Source organism: Pseudopodoces humilis, chromosome 7, assembly GCF_049639895.1.
Source record: "Pseudopodoces humilis isolate 2021_Gansu_Grassland_sample_001 chromosome 7, ASM4963989v1, whole genome shotgun sequence".
In the NCBI taxonomy this organism is placed as follows: Eukaryota; Metazoa; Chordata; class Aves; order Passeriformes; family Paridae; genus Pseudopodoces; species Pseudopodoces humilis.
In genome coordinates, this window is record NC_142206.1 from 59,731,819 (window position 1) to 59,751,838 (window position 20,020).

Sequence of the window (20,020 nt, forward strand, 5' to 3'; positions counted from 1 at the left end):
GGGAGTGAGGGCTTTGCAAGCCCAAACCGGTGCCAGGTGTCCGTCAGGTCCGGCTGAGCCCGGAGCCAAGTGACCCCAGGTACAGGGACTCCAGGTTCAGGTGACCCCCGGCACAAGCGACCCCTGCCGCCATCTCCGCGCAGGACACCAAGGACAGGCCTCGCCCCCGCGCCCTCAGCGGCTTCAGCTCCCTCACTCCGCCAGCCAATGAGCGGCAAGTGTAGGCGGGGAAATTCCCCGAGCAGCCAATAGAAATTAAGAATGGCCATCAGGCGGCCAATAAGCAGCCGGCTTTGGGGTTCCTGCGCTGCCAATCACCGGCCGCGGCTGAGGCCAGTGGGAGCCGGCGGCCGGGGCTGGCCAATGAGCGTTGGCGGGTGAGATTTGAAAGCGAGGCGGGGCGGCGCGCGGAGGGGGCCGAGAGGCGCGCGGGGCAGGTAATGTCGGGCCCCGGGGGGAGATTGGGGGACCCAGGACGGGATTTGGGAGTCCTGGAGGGGCTTTGAGGGGTCAGAAGGACCTTGACTCCCCGGCAGAGTGCTCCGTAAGCGGCCCGGGGTGGGGGTCTCGCCTGGCGGTGGGCTGGCAGCGGTGCTTTTCTGGATTGGTGGGAGGACCCGGAGGCGCTGGTGGGGAAGGGGCTGAGGGGACAATCCTGGGGCGACCCCTCACAGCGGGGACTGAGGGTCTGCCCGACCCCCGGGGCCCATCTCGAAACAGTGGAGTCCAGGTTTTACTCAGTCTCTGTCCGCTTTAAACGTAGCGATGTTTGCTCTTCCTGCTCTGTTTTCTCATTTTTCGTGTTAAAAGAGCGCCTAAATGTTTTCATGTTCATATTGCACTTGGTTCTTACGGTGTTGTTGGTCAAAAGGGTCTCTTTCCCTTCTCTGTTATTTATCAAAATAAATTACCAGCTTTAATTTTTGGTACTGTACCTTAGCCAGTCACAAATAGTTTGTGTAAGCCCTCTTTATCATTTTTGCTAATAGTCTTTACTTGAATTTATGCCAATTTAAATACCAATTAATCTTTTAGGCTCCTGTTTGGGCAAGATAGTCCACGGGAACAGTAACCTGTGAAGAAGAGAAGACAGGTATTTTTGTTCTAAACACATCTTTGGGTTATTGAGCATGACATACATTTTAAATGAGCCCACAGGTATCACTGGTAACTTTGCTGTACTGAAAGAACATGGTTAAGGGTAAATTTAGGAACTTTGTTCTGAAAAAGGATGAGTGTAGAGACTAAACTGCTGCTTTGAGGAATATTTATCATCCACTGGGCTCAAAAGCCTGCTGCTTCTAGGACACAGATAGTAGAGATGTATTCCCACTGTTTTCTTTATGGCTTTCTGTAATGCCATGTAATTACTAACAATTCTGTAATGACTAATTCTGTAATTACTAGCAGGATCAGTTCAAATATGATTGTTGGAGATGCTCATGAATTAACCTCCCTTAATCACTTAAATGTAAAGCAGGGCAAATACAACCTATGAACTGCAGTGGAGTTCTTGCACTTATCATTAACTGGCATTTGTAATCAATTTCTAAAAGCTGAAATGCAAGATGCAGGGTGAAGCCCAAGATATTCACAAATCAGGTGCTGCTGGTGTGGACCAGCTCTTCCAGGATTGTGTGGAAGAGATCCAGTACTCAATTTGAGTTTTGATTTATATTCCCCTTTGCTTTCTAACTTTCACTGACCATTTTGCTGTCATGGAGCACTGAACATCTCAGAAAAAAGGGGCAAAATGCACTGATTTAGGTTTATGTGCAGTATCTGTTCTAAGCAATTCCAGGAGGTTGTGCAGGTGCTATTGGTGCTGTGCAAGTTCCCTCCTCCATGAGAACTTCCATTGAGTGGGGAACAGGATGCTGCCACTGCCAGCACTGATGGCATCTGAACAGGCTTGGCGTGAAGTCCTTCTTTCAACAGCTCAGGTTCTCTCCTTGACTCTCCCATACATATATTCAGTTTATTTCTGCATTATTGTTACCTTGCATTGCTTTTTTTCTTCTAACACTTCAGATGGTTCCTTCAGTTTGATCAGAGCATGCTGTCCTGAAATGACTAAATAACCAACTAATTAATAACTGTTGAGTGTTTAGCTCTGTCACCCTGCTTACTGTAAAGCTGTTTTCTGTAAGTGGTGGAAAATGAGATGTGAAAGAGCACAGCTGAGGTGGAAAGGTTTTGGTGGGGATGCAGGGATAACAGAACCCCAGAATGGTTTGGGTAGGAAGGGACCTTAAAGCCCATCTTGTTCTCATCCCCTGCCATGGGCAGGGACACCTTTCACTGTCTCACTTTACAGCAAGCCCCATCCAGCCTGGCCTGGAACAGCATCTCTGGACAACCTGTGCCAGGGCCTCCTCACCCTTACAGGGAAGAATTTCTTCCCAACATCCCATCTAATCCTGCCCTTTGTTTACATCCATTCCCCCTTGTCCTGTCAATCCAGGCTCTTCCTTGCCCAATGTCCCTCTCCACCTCTCCTGCAGCCCCTTTAGGTACTGTTAGCACAGCAAGTGCAAACCACCTGATAATGGGCTTAAGGCTTCCTCAGGTTATAAAAGATGGGAAAAATGCTGCTTGAATAACTATTGTATTGCAGTTGCATCCTGGAAACATCCTGGTTCCGAGTACTCTGCTGCATGACAAAATTCCTTGCTATCAGATAGGTCTAATCTAAATGGAATGTTGCTTCCAAGTATTGTCCTACAGCTTTGTCATTTACTTGTTCGTCTCCTTAATGTGGAAAACAGCTGTGGAGAAAGCAGCCCAGCCAATCCCAGGCATGGGTGCAGTGTCCTAATTCTGTGTCAGACTTGGTGACTACTCAACAACCAAACTGGTCCCTGGAATGAATAAAAATAATGATTAATTGCTGAAATTGTCATTTAAGTTTTCTCTAGTCACCTACAGAAATAAAGAATTCAGGGCTTTGCCCATAACATGCAAACTTTAACAAAAAATGGCAAACAAACTGTGACAGTGTTTCCCTAATCACTGTGATTGTTGTCTAAGGTCATCAGGATGGCTGCTACCTCCCAGTTTGCCAGTAGATACAAGAAGAATTTGAGCACAGAAGCCCTCAGAACCAAGGTTGCCCGCAGGAAATCCATCCTTCAGAAGGAGAACAGGCACAAGCTCTTTGAAAAGGGCCGGCAGTTTGGGCTGGCAGATGTCAATGTTCAGCTCTCCAAGGAGAGGGGAATTTCTGAGCTCAAGGAAACCAGGGATTTGTGCTCTCAAGAGAACAGCAATGTGAAACAGAGTAAGTCGTGCTATAGACATTTTTGTTTTTAAATCTTAATATTTTAAGTAAGTTTAGTAGCATTATCACAGAAACCTAATAGCAGTCAACATTTTAATTTGATGAAAATGTTTAAGATTTAAAACCCTATCAGCCTTCCCAAGTGTTAAAATCAAGACAATAAAATCCTAATACAGCTATATCCTCCTCACTGCTCCAGTTGTATGAATTAAGCTTTGCTCTGATGTGACTGCAGCAGTTAAAGGAAGAATGCATTTTGTTATTAATATTCGATAGGAAGTGCCTTTATGCTTACTTTGTCCTTTAAGGTTTGAAAAACTTCAATCTAAAATACCATCTAAAATATAACTGATGCCTGTCATGTGCTTAAAGTGTGAGTAGCAATGGGCAATTTTATATTATATATAAAATCATTAATGGGTAAATGCACAGTATGATTTTATTTTGAAAATAGCTAGTTTTTGACAACTAATTTTCCTTTCAGAAAATAGTACCTGCATATATGCTGAATTCTACCTCCTGCCTCTCCTGGATGCTTGTGGTCTAAGTTAATATTTAAAAATGTTAAGTTTTTTTTGGAAATACTTTCACCTTTAGCATTTTGATAGCAGAAGATTATTGGAGGATAGTAATATTTTGAAGATTTTTGGAGTGCAGTCTGTATGTAATAGTATCATATGAAATTAAATAAATTTGTCTTGATTATCTTTTGTAAATTTCAACTTAAAGTGGATATTCATTTTTCAAGTAGACATAATTCAAGTTTGGCATCATCTTAAGGTTTTATTCTTTCATATAACTTCTGCCTCATTTTTTCTCAGCCTGAGTCAGACTTCGGTATCTAAAGCTGAGCTAAAGCTTAGTTTTCAATGACATTGCAAGTGTTTGAATAGAGAAACTGGTACAAATAAATCAAATAAGAAGTTGAAGTGCTAATTTTCGTACCAGTAATCTTGCAAGCCTGTGAAATGGGAGTGAATTTCTAGTAATCCTCAGGTGGATATTTGGGGAAGTTTATTTTTAAGTTGAAATTTACCACTGAGTTCCCTTTTAGTGGGAGGGTTTAAAACAATTTAGAGATTCCAGTCGGTTCTGCTCTTGGACTTACGTTCCTCTTCTAGCTTGGAAAAGTTTATTGGAAATTTCTGAACTCTTATTGGCTCAAAAACACCTTCATGATTTTATAACACGTCTGTCTTCCTTATCTGCTGCAGAACAAGTCCCAAATGCAGCCACCAAGAGGCTGAATGAGCGCAGGGAGATGCTCCAGCGCTACAAGGAAGAAAAGGAGCTTCGCAAACTGCAGGAGCAGAGGGAGAAAGCCAAGAAAGAGGTGTTCAAGGTTGGGCTGTACAGACCAGCTGCACCTGGATTTCTTGCACTTGCTGCTGAGGAACCAGCAGTAGCAAAGCCGAGAGAGAAGGTAACAAGGGTAATATTTCATATCTAAGTTAATTGCATCTGTGTACTCCGTTTAAATTGCTATTTGTGGACAAGATGTGTGTGTTATTCCAAATAAGCTGTTTGTTTTCCAAATGCCTTATTAATGTTTGTTATGATAAGGAACAATAAGGGAGTAATTTGGCTCATTCTCTTTTTTAAACAAAGCTGGAAATAGTACTAATGATATGTGGATTTTTGTATTTGTGACTATGCTCAGTTAAAAACTGGAATGATTCATCCGCAAATGAAAGAGCTGCGTTATTTTAGAACTAGTAACTTGTTCATATTTAGTCAATTTACCTTTGAAAGCTTCCCAGATTGCAGACTTGACCCATTTTGCACAGACATGTTGTTTTTCACATTTATGCTTCTTGCTCAGTCTCTCAGTGACAAGGGGAAAAAGGAGTTTATTAACTCTCATTTCCTTGGGGGTGTTTCCAGGCAGCTCCTGCTTTCTCTGGAAGGATTACTCGATCAAAAGCCAAGATCCAAGAAGGAAAAACTATGATACCAATTCTGATGCCAACTGCATCTAAATCCTCTACGGTTTGTTTTTTTAAGATACATATGTAACTTATATATATTTATATATCCTTATAAAACTTTATATATATATATATAACAAAATAAATTTAGAGAAAGAGATGCAATTTCAGACTCAGGGTAGTATCTTTACAAGTTTGATTAGATCAGTACAAGCAGAAAAGAGCACAGGTTTTCTGGATCTATTTTTCAATCAAGTTTTTCCAGATACTTAAACTGTTGCTTAAATATTTTTCTTCATTCTTTTTTTGACAATTTATTAACTAGCTGGATAATGCATGATAACACATCCCTAAACCAATCTATTTTAAGTTATCCTTAATGTCTCTACTTTTTAAAGCCCTCTGTGCCAAATTATTTGACTTTTTCCTTTACTGTAATCTAGGATAGATAGATGAGGAAAGCAATTGGGCTGCTGAATTTCTGGAAATCTGATACTTCACAAAAAACCTGTTTCTTTCTTGTAGGTCAGTGCTCAAGGGCAGAGTGTGCGCTCTACACAGGCAGGACATAAACAGATGAGTACAGTCAAAGTGGCTGAGAAAGAGAAAGGTATGGAAATACAGCTGAACCTGAAAGTTGGGGTTTTTTCAGGGAAAGATCCACAGTACATTTTTGGGTGTAGGAAGGAAGGGGGAGATTTGAAGATGGCCATTCCTACCAAGGGCAGCAGCTGGCAGATTATCAAGTGTGTGGCTCCAGGGATCACACGAGCTTGTTGCCTCCGTAGGCTGGGGGAAATGGAATGCACGATCCTGACAGTCCTGGTTACTGATTATTCCTCCTGGGAGAGGGAAAAGAAACAGGTCAGTGGGCAGATTGCACGACTGCCAGATGTCTCAACTCCTGGAGCTGGGTAGAGGTTTCTGTTTGCCTCAAGAAGAATATCACAGGTGGTGACTGCTGTTAGAAAAGAGCAAGTGCCTTCTGTGTCTGTCACTTTCTGTGCCACAGTTACAGATATTTCTTAAGAAAACAGCAATTAAAAAAAAAAACCCCAAACAACCTGTGCCACCTTTAAAGGAATAGATTACCTTGGATCAGAAACTTCCTCATATCTCAGTGATATCCTTAAGTAGATGTAACCAAGTCATGTGGAATGTTGATGTTAATGCAAGATATTCAGTAATTCAGAGTGAAATGACTTTCACATCATTAATCAAATTAACAAGTAGCAGACCTTTATTTAAATAAATTTCAGTAGTGCCTTTGGTGACTACTGAAAAGATGTATTATTAGTGTTTGATATAACAATTAAAATTTATAATTTTTGCAAAATGGTCATCCATTGATTATTTCTTTTTTTAAATCCATTGATTATTTCTTTCTAAAATCGATTATTTGTTTTGTACTGAATCAAGGATATGCATTATATGCATTTAAACTTCTGTGCCCATTGCAGGGAGGTTGGAATGAGGAGATCCTGAAGGTCCTTTCCAACCCAAGCCATTCTGTGATTCTGTGTAACACCAATATAAAAGTGTTTGGGAAGTGAATGCTAAATAAATCCATTGTAGTTTAGTCAGTAACTTTTTTCCCAACTTTTCATTCTAGCTTCTACAGTATCACAGATTGACATTAAAGACAGGAATAGCATTAACAATAACCAAGTGGGGATTTCAGACACACAGGGAACGGAATAAAGAGCTCCCATGGAATATGTCTGTGCAGAAAAATGCTGTCATTTTAAAAGCCTATTAGAAACAGTGCTAAAATAAAAGATGAAAATTATTAAGATGGGTAATATGGTGCATGAACTTGTCATGTTTTATAAAATATTTCAGAGCCAATAAGTCTTAAGAGTACTTTTTTTAGACTGCATTAAATTCTGACCTTGGAAAACTTTCATGTAATGGCCAGGGCATCTCTTTGTTACCCCAATGGTTTGCTTAAGCTTCCAGCTGTGCAAATAACCGTGGCAAAGATATTACTCTAAAAAACTTCATCTATAAAATAGGGAGGGCCTTGACTCTGATTGCAGGGAGCAGTGGGAAGCATTCCTTAAGCTTTGTGCATGGCATCAAGCACTTGGGTACCCTGATGGATCGGTACAGAAAAATCACCTCCAGTCAGGATCCCTCAGTGCACTGCCTGGATGCCAAGCTGTGCACTGAACTGACCAAAACCACCCAACCCTCTTCATTCTGGCAAACTCATGCAACTGATAACTGCTGGTGCATTTTTCTGATTTCTACAAAATGCAAACTTTCAGTTATTTTTTTGTGTGCAGCTCCTTATTAAACTTGGAATCTCTGGGATTAATCTCTCTTGCAGTGTTGCAGACTGCAGCCCAACCAGCCCCAAGTGTGAGAGTCACCAGAGCAGCTGCAGCCAGGCAGGTGCTGAAACCAGCTGCTGCTACTGCTGGTAAGTGAGGCAGAGTTGTGTAGCTCAGCTGTACCTTAGACTGCATTTAAGTCTTAATTATCATCTAAGAAAGGACCAAAAGCTGGATCACCCAGACTCTTGTCTGGAACTCTAGTGCAATATCTACATCAACATGTTTAAACCAACACTGGACAGTTTCCCACAAAATCCATCAGTGTGGAGCATCCATGTCCACATGGTAGTTACAAACTCAAAGAACAAAGCCAGAACTGGTAACGACTGGCACTTTGGTGTGTGGCTCTTTATGACCACAGAATTATTAAATGTGTGAGCAGGAAGATCTCTGGAAAACATGAGAGCCTTTGTTCTTCAGGTCAGGAATTTCTCTTTGTATTTGCCTGTTTACTATAATTTAATATATTTTTTTTTCATTTACTTAAAATTTAAACTTAATTTAAATTAAGTTAGCTTAACTTGAATTTACTATAATTCAATCCACCAACAGGATTCCTATGCCATATAGAAATTAAAAATCTAAACTCAAATTGGCTTGACACTTTCTTAAGCCTTTTAGGAAATAAGGTGACTTTTATTTTTACTATATGGCAACAGCAAAAGATTGATGACTTAATGAGTCTGTTTTCTTAGTGATACATCTGTTACTAGGTTGTTAAATCCTAGGCCAGGTTTTCTTTTGAATGAACTTTTACAATGCTATTTCTTCCCTCTAGCCACCTCCCACCCAAGAAATAAAACAGTCACTCCATGTCTTTAGCAACTGGATTTTTATGGCAGTGTTTTGGTGAAAGATTACATTAATCAGATACCTTTTTGACCTCTGGGAGTGTCTCTTTTTGTAGGTAACCAGTCACAGAGAAAGACAGCAAATGTAGGAAAGCAGAAGAAAGCTGTCAAACCTGATCCCACAAAGGTAGGTCATGTAATAGTTGAAATGGAAAAGCAGTAAAACTGATTTAAGAGCCAATAACTGTGTCATTGTAGCTGAAGTGCTCGAGCCTAAAGTAATAATTTCACTAATAAGATAGAATTTGGGAAGGAGTTGTATGTATTTATACTGCCATATTTTAAAAATTAAGATCAAATTTAGTGCTCATATAGAATCACAGAATACTTTGAATTGGAAAAGACCCACAAGGATCATCGCAATCCAGCTCCTGGCCCTTCATAGGACAGCTCCAAGAATCCCACCATGGATATGGACATGACTGATGGATGATGTGATTACTAATCAAGATCTGGACAATGATTTAAAATAGAGAAGAAGTTCTTGTATGACATATATCCAATGTTTTAAATAGTAACAAAAACCAAAAAAAACCACTTTGCTGGTTTAATCAAGCAGCTGTGAATTTCGTGCAGTTCATTCCTTTTTGAAGTGTATTCTGAATGAATCCTTTTTCTGCTCAGGTAACAATATGAGACACTAGAAGCTAAGAAATAAACACAATTTTGGGTTTTGAACCACCAAAAAATAAAGGTGGAAATGCTGTTCTCTGCAAAGTAGAACACTAATCTCTGCATGATTTACAGCTGAAGGCAGTCATTGTGGTTCTTGGTGTCATCACTTCCAGCATTTTTTATGCATTGATGTGCAGCCAGTTCTGTGCAAGAGGTATCCATAATTTTTTCCTTCTTTTGCTCCACTCTTCCCTCTCACACCTCCCATTTCCACTTTGTTCCTCTAACTTCAGCTCTGCTTTAGTGTGTTTGAGATTGTGCAATCACACCCAGAGAGGAGGTAAGAGCACTTGTATCTTCCTTGGACAAGCACCTCTTCACAGGCAGGAGTCCCTGCCAGCTGGTAAACTCTTTCTGTAACCACAGGCAGCTCATTTAAAAAGGCTGGTTAAAAGCAAAATTCAAGGTTTACATTCCTAGCAGAGGTGACTGAAGTATAACAAGACTTTCAGTGGGTTGAAGATGCATATTTTCTTGAAAAACACCCAAAGTTTTTTGGCTGGCTTGAGCTAACAGTCTGAATTAGGTATCTCAGAAATGTGTTCTGTGTGACTATCTGGTCACTCATCTCATAAGAATGTGAATTATTGTTTAGTTTTTTTCTCCTCTTTTAATGACATTCTGTGGTTCTAACTGCACTTGTCTTGGGTTGCATTCCTCAGCTATCAGCTTATTCCAGCTTGTTTTTCAGTCTTTGGATTGGAGTACATGCATAAACTATGATTATTCAACAGGCCTAGTTGGATTTAGAGCCAGTAATTCTGCTCTTGAGGATTTTATCTCCTTAAAGCTTTTTTTCCTAGCTGTGGGAGCAAGCATTTTCCAATTATAATCATTATTGTTTTGGTAGGTGAGGTGTTCTGCTTTAGCCCCTGGAGTGGATTGTTACATTCTTTGTAGTGAAGTGTTACTTCTGTCTCTAGAATAATTTGCAGGTGTCAAAAATGGTTGGGCTTGTTTGGTAACTCATGACTTCTGCCCAGGTGTGCTGTTTTAGGAGCTTATTTACCTTAAGCTGTTCCCTTCTTGATGGCTTTCAGACATTCGTGTTATAATTCAACCCATGCCTATTGCAAACACATGATTGATTTGATGATTTGATTTGTTTATCTGTGCTGTTACAGATAATTTCTTCTAAACATGCAGTGGAGACAAATGCTGGAGTGGATCCAGGAGTGAAAAGTTCTGCAGCTGATTCCAAGCACTCAATGCCAGAAGAACTTCAGCAAGAACAAACCTCAGTGGATAACAACAATTTTTCTCCAAGGAGACCCAGAACACGCTCCTTTGCTCCTCAAAACTTTGTGTTTCAGCCTCTGAGTGGATTGGCAACCTACACTGTGACACCCATGTCTCCTTCAAGGGCAAATGCTTTTTTGACACCCAGTGCTGTCTGGAATTTTTCAAAATCTCCAGTGTAAGATTCTTCCTTCTAATGGGGCCTAAAATGCAAGTGAACCTCTCTGTGGGGATGCAAAAAACCATTTTTCTATAGAAAGATAACATTAAATTGTAAACCAAGTATTATGGTGTTGTAACACCTGATCCTCATAGTTTCTATCATAGCTTAAATGTGGACTTAGCAGCAGATATGGATATAGTCTGTAATTCTCTCCATGCTTGAGGAGCAGCTGTCAAGGACTCTGCCCTATATCTATCTGCACAGATTTATTTATTTGAGTTCTCTAGTGTTGTGTGGAGATTGCCTTCTAAACTATGCATTTTTGTAATATTGGCTATATTCGATGTCACTTTCTCAATGTGTCTTAACTAAATGTACTTGGGTTTGTTTCCAGCAAAATATTTGAAAAATCCAGTGAAACTAAATCACAAAATCCTAGTTTAAAAATACAAACTTCACCTGTTAAAGGCATTCAAGAACAGCAAATGACCACAAGTTTGAAAGGAGAAGGTAGGAAGTTCACATTTAGTTTATTTTAATGCTTTTAATTATCACCAGATTCTGAACACTTTCATGTTTTGCTGCAGGTGAATCAGATGAGAGAACTTCCACTCAGAGATCAAGCAAAACAACTCCTGTCTCAACAGGACTTGCAGTGAAGTCAGATGATACAAGAGAGCAAGAGCATGATGTGGCCTATTTCAGGTTTGGGTTCACTTGTTTCACTTCCCTGATGTCCATTTGAAGGTTCTTAATAACGAGTCCTCTTCTAAAGATCAGCTGAATTTAATGGTAATTGGTGTCTGTCAGCTGTGATCTCAGCAGGCAGGCATTCCTGTCTTCCTTTTTGTACCTTAGGTGCAAGGAAAGAATGTAAAATTCTGGAGACTAACACCTTGTCCTAAGGACCACGAGCTTGAAAGCAGTAGAAAAGAAATTGCACCTCAGTCACTCAGCAAAATAACACAGTCTAATCTTCAGCTTAAAGACTGTGGCTTCTCTGAGAGCAAAAAGATAGTAACCATTAATAGCCATGAGTCAGGAAATTCTCCAAATCCTTATTTTTTTCTCTATCCTTGTATTTTCAGAAACATTCTTCGGACTGAGACGGAGAGGCTGCTGTCTCAGTGCCTACAGTGGGATGGAAACCTTGAGCTGGAGATTCCAGAGGATGGTAAGAGTGAGCTGCAACAACAAGCACTGGGAGGAGAGTTATGGGAACTGAATAGGACAGAGGGTAGGACATGTATCTGCTCTTTGCAAAATAGCAAAAAAAATCTGCAAAGCTGTACCAGAGAAAATTTAGAGGTGTCTGCCCCAAAATACAAGTTTCCTATTCCTAAAAATTGTGTAGCAATTGTTGTGATGGTGAGTGATAAAGTGAACAAAGTGCACATCAAAATAGTTGTTGTATTGCTCTGAAGTGTATTTAAATGTATGAACTTCAACCAAGCTGATTTTTAGAAATAAATTCAGTTTTTAGGGTGGAATAAGTGCCCTTATTTGGGAAAATATAGATGACTCCAGCAATACATATCTTTCAGACTTGAGAGAGAAATTTATTTTTTGAAAGAAGCAACTTAAGAGCATTTCAGTGGACAGGAAGGTTCCATCTGAATTGAATTGCAGGTTTGCAATAGATGGGACAACAAATTCCAGACTTCTGAAACACTTATCCAAGATGTCCTGTATTTTTTTCTTGTTGCTACCAGCTAAAGACCTGATTCGTACCACAGTTGGTCAGACAAGGCTGCTCATAGGAGAAAGGTTCAAACAGTTTGAAGGACTGGTTGATAATTGTGAATTTAAACGAGGTGAAAAAGAAACAACATGTACAGACCTGGATGGATTTTGGGATATGATTAGTTTTCAGGTATGTACTTGCATGCTAACTTAGTATTGAAACTTTTTTTTTAATATCCGGAGTCTATTTTTTTATCTTTAATGTAAAAAAATGCATGTCCTCGTTTTAATACTTTGTGACAGTGAATAGTTGCAATTGGGATACTATGTTTTATAATTCATGGACCAATTTTTCTGTTGTGTCTTCTTGTGGCCTGTGTATCTTGTCTGTTTCTGGAATGAATATGTTTGGCCAAATCTTATTGTTTTGGAGTGAGAATACAGTCACAATGTCTGCCTCCCAGTTTTTGGAAAATTCTTGAAGCTCACTGAAAAGTAGGGGTTCCATGCTTCAGTATGAGAATAATACAGAAACTACAATACCCCTATTTAGGGCTGAACTTAGGTGGTAGAAAACCTTCATCTCTTTTCCTCTGTTGATGCTTTCTTTAGTTTCACAATGAAATATAATCTGAATTATCAAAGGAGCTCTCAACAGTATTTGTAAATCAGCACTCAGCAAAGGAGTTTGTAAGCAGTTAAATGCAGAGATGGATTTGTTATGGTTCTAGTCATAGGTTTTGACTTCTCAGCAGAAAGCATAAAAGTTTGATCTGTTTGAGGTATTTGAGAAGTGTTTCCTGCAGGATGGAAGAGTCTGCTTGTTTGCATAAAGGTTATTTTACAATGTATTCTTTTGCTTTCCTTAAATGTGACCAACAGATTGAAGATGTGAATAAAAAATTTGATAATCTGAAGAAGCTTCAAGACAATGAATGGCAGCCACTTGATGTCCCAAGAAAAGCAGTTGTCAAGGTATGAATAGCCCCTAAAGTACATCTTGTATGGCTTCTTTAGATATATTGACTATTAAATGAAATTCTTCTCAGGGTGCACCCATCTCCCTCACCTCTCCCACATATACTTGTATTATTTAGTGAGTTTAGTCCTAGTTTCTGCTTTTGGCTGGTAAGATTAGAGCTAAGAATTAACAATGACTTTTTTTGAGTCATGGGATACTATGCTAGCAAGGCCTATCTCTTAAATTTAGGATATAAACTTACCCTTCAGATGTAAAACAATTTATCTGGGCCACTGACTTAACTGGAAAGGAAACCATACAGAAATTTGGGAATGACTGCCAGTTTTGAGCAGGGAGTGTTTAATTATAATGATGTCTCATTAAGCCAACACCATGGGTGGCTTTAAACTGCTGCTTTTCTAAGCACAAATGGATCTGACACTCTCCAAAATAAGTTAGTGCTTATGGCAAAATAAGCTGTGAGTTGTTTTATCTACTCTTTGGTTTGAAATAATTGCTTAATAATAATAATTAATTATTATTTCATTCAGTTATAATTCAAAGTATAATTGAATAATAATTGCTTCTTACTATCGAGTTGTATTTGCATTGCCTAAACTCAGTGCAGTTCCTTGAGACTGCTTAACTAATCATAACTTTGAGATGAAGGTGGATAAGAAACTCCAGGCATGGGAAAACAGAGGGAATGTGGTCTGTGGGAGCTGCCCATAAATGCCAGAACCCTTCAGGTGGGACAAAACAAAACTTCCCATGGAAAACTGAATGCCAAGTGAGACTTCACTGAGAGCCTGGAGTCTGTCCTGTGGTTACACTATGTCCCTGCCACTAGGAGTCCCTGCATCCCAGTGCTTCCAAAATCTCACTGAATTTATTAGGAAAAAAAAGTTGTATTGAGGATTTTTGAACTGCAGATTCATTTGGAAAAAAAAAATAAATCTTAATGTTGCCATCACAGACTTATCTTAACAACTGGATTGCAGCCCAAGAGATGCTGGGGATGGCCAGAGGCCTTTGATGCATAAAATTGTAGAATTGTTGAGGTTGGAAAAGTCATCAAGTCCAGCCATTCCCCCAGCACTGCCAAGGCCACCACTGACCCCTGTCCCCAAGTGCCACATCCACAAGTCTTCTAAATCCCTCCAGGGATGCCCTGGGCAGGCTGGACAGCCCTTTCAGTGAATATATTTTTTGTGATATCCAATCTAAACCTTTTCTGATGCAAATTAAGTCCAGTTCCTCTCATCCTGATTCTTGTTCCCTGGGAGCAAGAGCCTGACCCCCCTCCTTTCAGGGAGTTGTGCAGAGCCAGAAGGTTCCCCCTGAACCTCCTTTTGCTCCCTGCTGTGTCTGTGGCAGCAGCACCTGTGTGGAGCTTCATGTGTAATTGCTCCTGTCCAGAATTTCCAGGTGTGACCCAGCTTTTTTCCATTCCAGAAAAAGGCAGTTCCAAATGGAATGCCCAAACCCAAGCTGGAAGCAGCTGCCAGAACTGCTGCCCGGAACCGCCTGGCTTCTGTGAAAGCAGCCATGAGGGATAAAATGAAGCAGGAGGGAGCTGCTGAGGGTACACAACAGGAGAGGCTGCCAGAGGTGGAAAAAGTGGTTTTTGAAGCAGGATTTTTCAGGATTGAAAGCCCTGTGAAAAACTTTTCAGGTAGGTGAAGTTTAATCATGATTTCTGTGACCTGAAAGTACTGAAGAGAGTTTAATCCATTTCACTGGGGAGAGGAATTGTGCTGTTTATACTGGCTACAACTCCAGTACTGGACACACTGTTTCAACCAGTGACTAATTTCATCCAAAGTAAGCTGGTGTACGTGAACGTGCTGATTTGTGTGGTTATGGCAGCATGAAATCCCTGCTTAGACAGAGGTGAAATAGCTGGTTCATGTTTTTCCAGCATAAATTTAATAATGAAATTCTAATCTGAACATTCCCAGATTCAGCTGATGAGCCTTGTCATCAATGACAGCTCACATCCTCTAATTGTAGGACAGGAATTGGAATTCTTATTTTTTTTCTAACTAAACCTCTCTCAGTGCTGTTTTCAAAGCTGCAAATAAAGTCAGCCCATAGTCTGTGTTCATGGTTAACAAGATTGTAACATAATCCAGTTTGCTATAAAAGCTGTTTGAAGTTCAGGTTTTTTAACAGGTGCTCAAAATATAACTTTATTTTCAGCATCTTATCTTATTGACATCTGTGTGCAGCCAGTATTTCCAATACTTCTGCTTCTCTCCCATTTCTAGTTCATAATTTGATTTTAAATTTCCTTTTTTTTTTTTGTGTGCAGATCTCTTTTCATCACAAAACTAACAATTTTTTTCATGTGCCTCTTGTTAGTAGGGGAGAACTCCTGAAAAGCTTTGAGCAGCACTGGGTTTAAGCCAACTCCAGCAGAGAATCTGTTATAAGCATCAGTTCTGAATCTGTGTCTTTTAAACTCTATTAAAATTGCCTAATTTGAAAGTTGGAAGTTAATAATTTCAATTTCTCTTTGCAAGTGTGTATATAAGATTTCCATCTAATACTTTATAAAATGATTCAGCAAGGAGAATACAATTGTGTTCCTGGTTAGAATCATAATGATCAGTTCATTTCAGCTTCTGCAAACTGCTGTAGGTATGAACCATTAAACACATTTTCCAGGTTTGCTTCCAAGGACCCCTGGAAAACTGGCAAATCCCAGATCATCCTTTAGATCTTTGCTCCTGAATGTTCCTTCTCCTCTCCGTGACCCTGAGGATGCACCTGCAAAACAAACCCCATCAAGCCTCAAAGACTTCCACCCAGCAGAAAGCTTGAAAAGGGACCAACTTCCCACTGAAAGCACTCCCCCACTGGATAAACCCGCTGATGGTCTTGAACAAAGGTAGGCATGTTAAAGCAGCTTTTAATTAACCTTGTACAAATAATTTTAGAGTTGGAACTGAAAGACATGATGTTAAAACCTATTACATGTTACTTTTCAACTTGGCAGATAAAGTTTGCAAAGTACTTGTGACTTTTCCTTCCCTTAAGCAAATATTCAGAGCTTTGCCCAAATGTAATTTTGCTGCTGGGGTAGAAGTTTGTTTGCCCAGGAAGTTTGATGTAGCTCACCAGTGCCAACCAAGGTAGCAAAACTACAGAACAAATGGTAAGATTAGTTGGACAAGTCAGAAGATGATTGAAGGTGATTGATGAAGATGATTGAGAAGAATGAAAATGTTTTGGTTTCTCTTCCAGCCTTTCTGTGGTTGCAGAAGAAATGTGTCTGGTTGCTAACACAGCAGAGGGAAATAAGGTAAGTCATGCATTGTTCATGGATGTGTTTTAAATATTCCATTGTTACTAGCAAAGGAAAAATTCTTTTGATTACCCAAGACACTTGGACTTCTGACCAAATCCTCACTTAGAAATCTTGTGTATTCCTCAGGGCTTTTTATCTCTTGGTGAACAAAGGTAGGGACTGCTGCAGTTTGGGGACCTTATCTTGTTCTTTAGAGCTGTACTTTGGAGGTCCTGGCTGCTCCAGGAGGACACTTGTCACTTGGACAGGCAATGTTCCTAGAAGTCCACCACCTCCTGTTTTCTGGTGTGGACTTTTCAAATGTTTTTGCATTTATGGGCCCTTGACTAAAAGGTCCTCAGAGCATCCTCCACAGTAAAGCATTGGGCTCCTAATCTCCTTAAAGGTATAGCAAGAACTAACCCAAGTGTCAGAAATCCATGTCCTGAAAAGGCTTGAAGACTTGGTGACATTTGCCTGTGTTTGAGTAGCCTTTAAAAAAGCAGGAATGTGGCCTCTAATTTAGATGATACTGTGCTACCAGTGAAAGGCAGTGCCCTGGAGTCAGTCATCCTTTAGTAACTTTCATTGGAAATGGAGTCTTTAAATTTTGTTACTGCTTGGATCTGTGCATGACTGCAGCAGTCATTTCCCCTCCCATCCCCCTATGTATAATATATATTTTAAAAATCCTGGTTACTGCTTTTTTTCTTCTGCCTTTTACTTCATCCTTTCTCTAATAAAATGAGAAATTACTTTTTGGTGATTTCACTCTCTGGGGAAACCTTTCAGTGTGGCTGACAGGTTTTTCTGGAGAAAAAGTCACCAGATAACGCTTGAAAGTTCAAAATCTTCTTTTCTGTGGAAGAACTTCCTTTATACTCCTGTTATACTCAGAGGGATTTTCAGGCTTTAAAGGGTGTTTGGGATATGAGTCACAGCCTTAAACCCTGACTGAGCTTTGGCCTGCCTGTGCCTTGTACAGTGCCTGGAGTTAAAATTCTGTCTCTCCTGAACTGTCCATAAAAACTGTAGGTTAGATGTGTGGACTTGGTCTGACATAACAAGGATGTGGCTGGGAACAGAGAAAACCCCTGTTTTTCAGGTTCTGGGAAGTTCTAGCAGTGAATCAAAGGCAATGGATGGCATGGAAGAGATGGAACTGTCTGCTGCAGAACAGGGACAAGACATCATCATGTGCAGCCCAGAGAAGGAGACAGATTTTGCTCAGTCTGGAGAGCCACAAATACATCAGACAGGTGCTTATCTTAGATCTGCATGGTGCAGTTTGGGTGGCATTGCTTGGGCCTTTCTGGTTATTCTGAGGATTTATGATAATCTGTATATTACTCTTTGAAATCAATGTCAGCTTGATTTGTGTGTACTGTTGGAAAAGCCTCCCTTAGCTGGTGTGACTTAAACACACATTGCACATGAGCAAACAGTGCCCTTGGATTTCTCTGTATTTTCTGTGTGATAGGTGAAGGAGAGAGCTAAAGAAATAAATACATTTAGGGTTTGGATTTCTTCTTTTAATAAATGCATCAGCAGCATCAGACTAATGTTTTTTTTTGTAAACTATATACTTATTTTTCAGATGTTTCACGCAATGATTTGACACTCATTGACAGAAATCCTTTTGATATGGTAAGTTGACCTTCAAGTTTATTTGACTAAGACAAGCTGCATGTTGCAGGACTGTTCACCTTTGCTGCAGACTCAGTTACTGCACAAAGAAAATTAAACTCTTAAAGATGTTATCAAGCCAATTGATGCAACTTTAAATACAAACCACATTCCAGCTGTCTTCTTGCTTGGGCTCACACTGGTATTCCTTATTGCACATGATGAGTGTAGGATGAATCAAGACATTTGTAGCAGGACAATGTCTGATTCTTGTCAGATTGAGCTTTTAAATTGTGTTTCTTAAAAATTTCCTTGTAGATATTCACTAAGTCTTCTTTTTCTTCCTGGATTTTTTTTAACTCTTAAACCCCAACTCTTTTTTAATCACTTCAGCATTTAGGGCTGGAAGTAACATTCAGCAGGGAAAAGCAGGTGTTCAAAAGCTTTCACACTTAATAGAATTAATAGAATTTGGGGGTAGGATTTCTTGTGAAAAATCCTCTTTAAAATATGGATTACTGACTTGAGTAAGGAGTGTCTGTCTTCAACACGGACCATGTGTAATCACTTTATTTTATGCCTGGGAAATAAGCTTGCAAAATTACTCTTGGGGAAATCAGAGTCCTTCCAGTGCTCTGTGGTTTAAGTGTTCCTCAAACACTGACTCCACACTCTGGCTCCTCCCACAGCCAATGCTGGATGCTGAGCTTCCCTTCACTCCAGTCAAGACCAAAGCCCAGAAGTTTGCAGCAGCTGAAGTATTCAGTGACCTCATCGTGTTTTCTCCTGTTGGTCCCTCTGGGGATCAATGAAAAGTGACTTTAAATGCAAAATATGTATATTCTATGAACAGGAAGCCCACAGAGGGTATCTGGAACACAGTCTGCTACCCTGGAACTGTGTTGAGAGAGGAAGAGTGTCTGTGGTAATGGATCTGGTTTGTATCATTTTATGGTGCAGTTGTGAATGCACCAAGCTCTGCTGTACATCAGTAGTGGGCTGTGTTCTGGTGATCCCTGCTGTTCCCTCTGGCTGTAAATTCTGACTGCAACTTGAAGCATTTTGATGTTGGTATCATTTAATGTATTTTCTGTGTCCTCCAGTTTGTAAAACTTTTCACCTTTAAACTTTTCTACCCTGACCTGACTGACCTCATGATTTGTTACTGCAAGGTGCCCACCCCAGCAGCTGTGCCTGTGCCCTGTTTCTGCTTGGAGGGCACCTTCTGGGGTGAGACCCAGCCTGTTCCCTCCCCAGAACACTCTGCCATGCTCTGGGGGTACCTCTGCACCCTCAGGCTGCAGTGTCTGATGTGTTAACACCTGCCTCAGCACCAGCTAGGACAGTGTTGGATACATGCAATTATTTCCTGGGAAAGTTTTCCTGGTGTTTAGGAACTACTGGCTTTATAATATCAGAAACTAATTCAAAACAAGGATTTCTAAGTTAAATAGTACCTTTTCTTGACAATGTATTGAAATAGGCATTGATATTATTTCCTGTAAGAATGCAGTTTTCTATTGAGTTTCTTAGGGACCCATGTTTTCTACTTGTTTTTGACATGTTTATGCTCAGTCTCTTCTCTCATCTTGTTCCTTGTGCATTCCCCATCTAGACTGTAACATATTTGTGCATAAGGAACATTCCAGTTCTACAGACTCTGGATTTGGAGGAGCAGCATTACAGTACCACCGGCTGTTATATTTTTAACTGATACTTCACTGGGCTTCTTCTTGTGCCAGTGACCGGAGTGTAACACACACATCCTTCCACCAGCCTTGATCCCAAACCAAGCAGCGTTTTCAGTCCCTCAGCAGAAAGTGTTGCTGCCACTGCCAGGGGAGCTCATCTGGCTTAAGTTTTAACCTGGAAGCTGTGTACTGATTACACTGAATAAAGAGAGGAAGCTGATGTGTGCTGGAATCCATTTTCTTCATTGCTAAACTCCAGTTCTAGGGATTCTTTCAGGTATCTTTTAATGAC

At 40.2% G+C, this 20,020-nt stretch overlaps 1 protein-coding gene across 3 annotated transcripts; it reads left to right on the forward strand.

The window, feature by feature from the left end:
• Nucleotides 1-399: 399 nt before the first annotated feature.
• DLGAP5 (DLG associated protein 5) lies at nucleotides 400-19,941 on the forward strand. 3 transcript variants are annotated; one of them, XM_014257452.2, is made up of 20 exons: nucleotides 400-437; nucleotides 1,036-1,093; nucleotides 3,031-3,280; nucleotides 4,495-4,703; nucleotides 5,165-5,269; nucleotides 5,734-5,818; nucleotides 7,541-7,633; nucleotides 8,455-8,525; nucleotides 10,198-10,490; nucleotides 10,870-10,985; nucleotides 11,063-11,180; nucleotides 11,564-11,649; nucleotides 12,188-12,348; nucleotides 13,041-13,133; nucleotides 14,575-14,794; nucleotides 15,790-16,012; nucleotides 16,369-16,426; nucleotides 17,517-17,670; nucleotides 18,009-18,058; nucleotides 18,727-19,941. In XM_014257452.2, exons 3-20 carry the CDS (start codon nucleotides 3,040-3,042, stop codon nucleotides 18,847-18,849), a joined length of 2,499 nt encoding a protein of 832 aa, XP_014112927.2. In that variant the 5' UTR covers nucleotides 400-437; nucleotides 1,036-1,093; nucleotides 3,031-3,039; the 3' UTR covers nucleotides 18,850-19,941. The 3 variants fall into 3 exon arrangements, with proteins under 3 accessions (XP_014112927.2, XP_005528615.2, XP_087914484.1); XM_088058358.1 differs by lacking the exon at nucleotides 400-437 and adding an exon at nucleotides 522-544; XM_005528558.3 differs by lacking the exon at nucleotides 1,036-1,093 and having other exon boundaries at nucleotides 413-437.
• Nucleotides 19,942-20,020: the final 79 nt, after the last annotated feature.

Bases quoted from the DNA above. Each gene is read 5' to 3' on its own strand.
- DLGAP5 (XM_014257452.2), top strand. From the start codon at position 3,040: ATGGCTGCTACCTCCCAGTTTGCCAGTAGATACAAGAAGAATTTGAGC. The intron at 5,270-5,733 runs GTTTGTTTTTTT...TCTTTCTTGTAG, and splicing joins CTGCATCTAAATCCTCTACG to GTCAGTGCTCAAGGGCAGAG. The intron at 11,650-12,187 runs GTAAGAGTGAGC...TGTTGCTACCAG, and splicing joins GCTGGAGATTCCAGAGGATG to CTAAAGACCTGATTCGTACC.